This window comes from Liolophura sinensis, chromosome 1 (genome assembly GCF_032854445.1).
Source record: "Liolophura sinensis isolate JHLJ2023 chromosome 1, CUHK_Ljap_v2, whole genome shotgun sequence".
NCBI lineage: Eukaryota > Metazoa > Mollusca > Polyplacophora > Chitonida > Chitonidae > Liolophura > Liolophura sinensis.
In genome coordinates, this window is record NC_088295.1 from 4,235,717 (window position 1) to 4,243,182 (window position 7,466).

Genomic DNA, 7,466 nt, shown 5'->3' on the forward strand with positions numbered 1-7,466 from the left:
CTGGACTGTTTAATGACAGGTATCGCCAGCCTTTGTTTTCAGACGGGAGAGTCCCTCGGCTAGTTTCAAGAATTGCTTCTTTACGAGCGAGTGCCCCTTTAATACCGCTGTTTTTTGTTTTTTTCTGTGAGCGAAATCGAGATCGGTCAGGCATAGACAGTACAGAAAGTTGGAGAGTCAGGAGGAACGGTAGGTATCCGTGTTGTGATTGGTTGTTTGCCTTTCCCTCATTACGTGCGGCCTAGCAGGCACGGATAGCGGAGCCGAAACCCCCCAGTCTCCTGAATAGACCCTCACTACCGTTGCCGGAGGGGTGAACGCTATACACGCGTCACCTATTCCAGCAACCAGTTAACACTCAAATCGAGCCCAGTCAGGTAACTCTGAAAAGGTACTCTGCGAAAAGGCACGTCCCTGAGGACGGAGAGCAGCCTGTCTCCGTGAGAGATGATACCAGACAGAATTAACGTAAAATCACAAAACGGGTGAGAGGATACTACAGACATCACCAAACAAATGTGGACAGGTAAGTCAAATTAGTTAACGATTGCCTCTCTCAGATGTATGCGTCGTCACAAACATTCATTAATATACATATCACATTGTTTATACTTATACTTCAATGTGCCAGGCCATAATCCTCGCAGTCATTACCGAGGCAGTTAACAGCCGTACACAGTTTCATATCCTCTTAGGGAGACACTATTCACCCGCTCAGGCCAAAGACCACTATTTCAGATGAAATTGGGTCCGTTGCTTAGACTGGGGGTGTTCACCGTCGAGGTGATCAGTAATACCAGTACCCAAATAGCTTATTTATTAGGCCATGTACATATGTTCCCGGTCTGGTTAAAGGAGCTGAGATGCTATACAGTGTGACGTATATAGTTGAGAGCTGACACAGAACACTTAGGTTCACAAGGAATGTGTACGGCTTGTAATCTGACAACATCAACGCTATTGCATAAGTATGCACGCTACACAGAGGTGAAGGCGACGTTGCGATTCTGTTGATGGGCTGGTTTGATTGAATGATCTCGTGAATGTCCTGAAATGTGTCAGTTCTATAAAACGAACCCGAAGGCCTATCGTTACGATATTTGGATATCTTATTTGATTGGTGTTTTACGCCGTACTCAAGAATATTTCACTAATACGACGGCGGCCAGCATATGGTGGGAGGAAATCGGACAGAGCCCTGGGAAACCCACGACCATCCACAGGTTGCTGGAAGACCCTCCCACGTACGGCCGGAGAGGAAGCCAGCGGTATCAAACATCATAGCCTGTATAGTGCAAAGGGTCGCAATCATGACATCATCACATGAAGTGTCACATTATCACAGTCTTCAACAATCAGTGATCACACCCCTGTGTATTCAGAAGTATACCAGCCCCTATAGGGATTTAACACTCATTAACAAGGTGATTTAGTGAGGCATTCTCGTTGTGAAATGGTCAAAATAATTTTGAAAGGTGACTTTAAGCGGAAAGTCTTCAGCAGGTGTCTGTACTTGTGGCGTCACGCCTCTAAACCTCATATTAGAGAAAATGTCCTAATTTAGATCCAAACATTGGATATAATTGCGATACAACGTTGTCGGTTGAGTAGTGTTCTTAATGGTCTTGCATACATCTACTCCAATGCTTCTCCACCGAACCTTCCACTTGCACGATGTTGTTTTAACGTTTTCGACGCATGTGATGTAAATTTATTTGCCATGTTAGTTTGTAAATAGCTCATGGCAATGTATGATGGGGATATCGTGTGATATTGACAGCAATCGGGGACCAGGTTTGATATTTTACGTATTTATTCGGTTATTGGGTTTCTCTGTTTGCTTGCAGCTGAGTTTACTATTTGACGTAGACTATAGAGTCGTGTCTGCACAGACGTCTGTAAATCTTCCTTTTAATCTATTTCATTCATCTTCTTGTCCTGTCTCCCGCCTGTCAGCATGTTCTGCTGTTTGCATTTCGTGCTCAGTTTCCCGTCGTGGTGGCAATTGCGTTTTTATGTTCCTCTTTTCTTTTGTTCAGAGTCCTAACAAAACAGGAGAGCCATGGTTCCCTTTCAATGGCCGTGTGATCACTCCACGCCTCGTCACAGCTTTGTCTCCGTTATTCCTCCGCGCATTGCAGAAGGATAGCACGTGTCGGAGCTGCCAGTGGACCAGACCGTGAATTGAACGTTTTCACAAAGGATAGGCTCTGTGGTTCGTTAAGACTTTCCCACATGATTATCTGGATGATTTCTCCGCACTTTTCAAATGACTGACAACCACTTCATCTGTTCCTAAAATATTTCGTTTTATACCATTGCTCAAAGGATCAGCTTGACATACTTTGAAGGTTTTGCTGTGTAATTTCCAAACGCATTTAAACAGGATCGCATGTCCTTCCTCTGACGAGTCATTGAGTCAGTTTAGGGATTTCGCCACTGATTCTGGTTGCCAAATCGTTCCTCTGCGTTTTCCCAGGAAAGATTACATTCTTTGAACTTATAATCAACCTGCTAGCTTATCGTCAAGATGACTGGGTTACGCCATTCTGGCATAGCGTGGATCTTCTGCATAATTATCTCGTCAGATCTGTTCAGTGGTACCTTGGGCACGTTTCCGTTAAAGTCCAGTTCCTTCCAGGGTCAGCTTCGGCCAGAGATGACCGTGACGGACAATGACGGATCTACTATACGCGTGGTCAGTAAGATCGCCAACATGGCCGACGACTTACCACCAAAGAAGAGGATGAAGAAAAAGAAACTGCTTAAGCGGCTGGGTGAATACTTTGATCCAGAGTGGATGTCTGTGAACCAGCCGGAAGACGCCCTCCACCGGGTCGCTTCCGTAAATCTCAGCGCAGACTCTAATCTGGTACGAGAGATGTCCAAGGTAAATCTGACATTGACCCATGCCAATGGGAGTGTGATGTCTGTCGATGCAGGCCTCATGGAAGCCGTGAGGAGCTGGCTGATCCATCGAGCTTCCTGCCCCATCCATTACGTCTGGGTGGATCAAGGAGAACGCTGGTGGCCGCGATGGCTGCGCACTGGGGTTTGTGTGGATGACACGCCCTGCTCCTGGCCTCCCGGCATGCACTGTGTTCCGGCCGAGAATACAGTCATTCACTTGCTCCGGTGGCACTGCAAAACCCGGATGTACCCGAAGAAAGCATGGAAGAAACGTTTCAGACTTGGTGGAGACGATCAAACCGTAGGCACCAGAAATTACCTGAAGCTGAAAAAAGACAGGACAAAACTCGAACCTGAACAGCCCAGCAACTCTCAAACTGACGAGTTGGTGAGACTTTTGCAATCGAGGAGACCAAAGTTTCGTAAAAACTAAAAGGAAATGCAAATGGATCCGGGTTCCTTACCCAGTGACATCAGCCTGTTTTTGTACATGTTAAATTGCCTTCTAAAGTTTCTGGTCTGTGGATGGGACAGATGAACGAACTGCATAAGGCCCATGCCTCACAAGACTGCAGTTAACTGCCTGCCATTTCATTGCGTTCGTGCTACTGATTGTTCGAAAATGTTGAGCCCGTTTTCAAATTGTGACTATTTCACAGTTGCCGAGACATTGTTTGTCATTTATTGTTACATAGTTTTACTTGTTATTTCTTTACGTCTTCAAGACTTTTGACGAGCTTGAAAGATTTAATTATTTCCTGACAGTTTGTCATTCAAGATTGTTTAAATTGTCACACAAGTTTAATTGGCAGCTGATCTGGCTTCGAGCAATGGTGAATTCACATGATGAGTATATTTGGTAGTCTCACACAATCACTGTTCGTGTGTTTTTCACATGACGACTGCTTACCCTGATTCACATGACGACTGCTTACCCTGATTCACATGACGACTGCTTACCCTGATTCACATGACGACTGCTTACCCTGATTCACATGACGACTGCTTACACTGATTCACATGACGACTGCTTACACTGATTCACATGACTGCTTACACTGAATCACATGACGACTGCTTACACTGGTTCACATGACGAGTGCTTACACTGATTCACATGACGACTGCTTACACTGATTCACATGACGACTGCTTACACTGATTCACATGACGACTGCTTATACTGAATCACATGACGACTGCTTACACTGATTCACATGACGAGTGCTTACACTGATTCCCATGACGACTGCTTACACTGATTCACATGACGACTGCTTACACTGATTAACATGACGACTGCTTACACTGAATCACATGACGACTGCTTACACTGATTCACATGACGACTGCTTACACTGATTCACATGACGACTGCTTACCCTGATTCAAATGATGACTGCTTATACGTGTCTTCACAAAATCACTGCTTCCCTCCTTGCACACTTTGAAATTCAACACCGTTTCACAGCCTGGTTTGAACGTCCAGGTCGACTAACTTGGAAGACTGATACATGCAGGTTGTTGTTATAGTTTGTATATACATGCAGAGACCTTGTGAGGAAAGGCTTCAAAACGAACATCATCACCTACACGGATAATTGATAGCGACAATGTGAGCGATCAGATTACAGCTTTAGTGTAAAAATACAATTCAAGCTGACACTTTGTTTATTTGGTTTTAAGACGTGTTAAATATTACACCACTCTGTGAGATTGTTGACAACACCACTGACTCCGCGCATTGACTCGACAGGAATGAGACCCAAATAAACTGGGTCCGGGATACTACTGCTTGGAGGATAGCACTGAAATGAGACCGGGAGAATTCGTATCCTTAAAATTTGTGAACCAACCCAAAACTCCAGTAAGCCTATCAACTGACATTTTTCAGCGCTTATAGTGCAATGAGTAGTCCATATATTCGCTGTGGTATACCGGTATATTACCTATGAGCCTAGCCACATGAAGCCTATTGCTTACCATGTTAGACTGAGTCAGCGCAGGAACAAACAGTAAATGGAGGTAAATACATAGATGAAAGAGATTTTAGCACAGCTACAAGTATCGTCTATGTTCATAATGCTCTGGTAGTACTGTCAATAGAATTTATTTTTATTACAGCACGGCTATGTGAATATTGATAATGAACCTTTTCCGCCAACCCAAAGTGATTCTGGCTAAATCTTTGTAGTCTTTTGCTCATTCCTATCAAGGCGCTGACGATTTGTGGTCAAACTGGTAACGTAGTTCTTATGTATTACAAGACACAATTATCAGCCCAGCTTGGACCCGAGTCGCCACTGCGGTAACGGGAACGTATTGTAAAACTTTTGCCCAGTAGTGGTTAATGGTCTGATCATCATACCGGTACCTTAAACGGTAGCGCATTGTAAGGCATGTGCCCAGCAGTGCTTAACGGTTTGATCGTCCTACCGGTACATTAACGGTAACGCATTGTGAAGCCTGTGCCCAGCAAGTGCTTAATGGTTTGTTTTGGCATACCCTAAACTGTAAACTCGTGGATATTATAGTCTTTGTGGTCACTTTTTCCACAGATAAGTATTTGTACAAATCACTTGACCACAAACATTTGAAAAGCCCGTATATTGCCTTTTTATTTACTCAACGGTTTCTTCCTGCCAGTATACAATCGGGTCAGTAGCATGCATGGGGCCTGTTCTTGCATCTTAACATGACAAGTTTACGCACGAAGATTGGAAGCTCCAATTATATTTTTTGGACGTCTAAGTAATTAAGTTTATATATATATATATATGCTTAATTTGTGGTTATTAAAGAACGTCATTAGATATGGCTGAAGGTTTGGTTGTTGATTTCAAGTGACCTCATAGCCTAGTACAATCACAAATTCACAGTAATTATAGAAACATACGAAGACTATACGTCCATACATTATAACTTAGGCTAAGTCATTTGGTAAGTACTCTTCCTTCTCCGCTAAAAGAAAAAGAAAATTTAGCGCAAATCTCAAAGACGATCTTTAACATAGCAGCAACACATTTTGCATAACTATAGAACGAAAGACAGGCCTACAGCTACATGTAACGTAAAGCATTGAAAAAGCATACAAATTTAATTTATTTGCGAAATCACAGACCACGATTTTGATAAATGAATTCGACGTCATGCCTAAAATGTCTTCCCGCATGGCTGAACACAGTTGACTGTCTCTCCCTTACATGACATGTATGATTTATGTATTATGTCATTTCCTATGGAAATTGGTGTTTTGCGTTTTGGGAATGGGTCTTGCGATTATCAACTTGGAACGCCCATTTACGGTATACGAATGGTACATGAATGTTATACCATGTCGAGGAGCTGGTGATATATGGATTTATTTCATTACATACTTATATACATGTACGGCAGTGTTGCTAATCCTAAACAAATGTGTGATGTTAACCAGAAGCCTATAACTGTTACAGGATGTGTTGCACTTATTTATTTGATTGCTGTATTACGCTTTACTCAAGAATATTTCACTTATTCGACGATGGCCCACATTATGGTGGAAGGAAACTGGGCAGAGATCGGGGGAAACCTACGACCATTCGCAGGTTTCTGCAAGGCCTTTCCAAGTACGGCCGGAGAGGAAGCCAGCAGGAGATTTACTTGAACTCACAGCGACCGCATTAGTGTGAGGATCGTGGATTATTGCGCCGTGCTAAAGTGCTAACCACCTCGGCCACGGAGGCCCCTAACGCACTTTGAATGTTATTATATTTTGGTTAAAGCATCAGTTGTGAAATTTGTATAGTTTCTAAAACCAGTTGTGTACAAAAATACACAAGATGTGTACCACTGACAGGGCCTTGACATTATTTGTAAATTTACGCATGGCACATTAATAAGTACCCAACTGTGTACCTTGTTAGACGTGCATTTATAAAGCAATCGTTAAAACTAATTCCCTACAAATTAGGCCTACCCCTGTAGTAAAATTGCCACATATAGACCTAAGTTAAACTGGTGGCTAATGGGAAAGAAGCGTGTATACACGTGAATATCGGGCAAAATGAGTCAGTATTTATTTATTTACTGGATTTGGTTTAATGCTGTAGGCACTACTGAAGAATATTTCATTTAAATGGCGGCGGTCGATCTGGTGTATGAAAATGGCAAAAAGTGTGTAAGAAACCAGAGCCGTTCAGCGGGAGTATACAACATATATAGACGGGAAATACATAGGCCTATTGTGAGGCCTGGTGTAGTGGTGTTGACCGGCTAGGCCGCAGACCCAGAACTATGACTTTTTTAGCCCTTGAGTTCAATGCCAACTTATGACAAATACAAACATTTTATAGCATTCTTATTAATCGACAGAGTAATCATCTAGTAAGTTGTTGATTTGACTCTTTTTCATGTTTTTAAAGTAAAATTTTCAAATAATGCACAAAAACTAACATGTGTGTCTGTGAGCTCCCAGATCAAGCAGACGACAGAGCCTGTTTGCTGTGCGTGACGTTAGCGGTCGTGTGTCTGTGTCTGTGTGTGGCACCAGTTGACAATATTTTAAGTGAAATATTCTT

General features: G+C 42.9%; 1 protein-coding gene across 1 annotated transcript; it reads left to right on the plus strand.

Annotated features, from left to right (window-relative positions):
* Positions 1-360: 360 nt before the first annotated feature.
* On the plus strand, positions 361-5,725 carry LOC135479164 (noggin-2-like). Its single transcript, XM_064758931.1, has 2 exons — positions 361-526; positions 2,040-5,725. Exon 2 carries the CDS (start codon positions 2,531-2,533, stop codon positions 3,341-3,343), a length of 813 nt encoding a protein of 270 aa, XP_064615001.1. The 5' UTR covers positions 361-526; positions 2,040-2,530; the 3' UTR covers positions 3,344-5,725.
* Positions 5,726-7,466: the final 1,741 nt, after the last annotated feature.

Coding starts and splice junctions, on each gene's coding strand:
- LOC135479164 (XM_064758931.1), top strand. CDS start 2,531: ATGACTGGGTTACGCCATTCTGGCATAGCGTGGATCTTCTGCATAATT.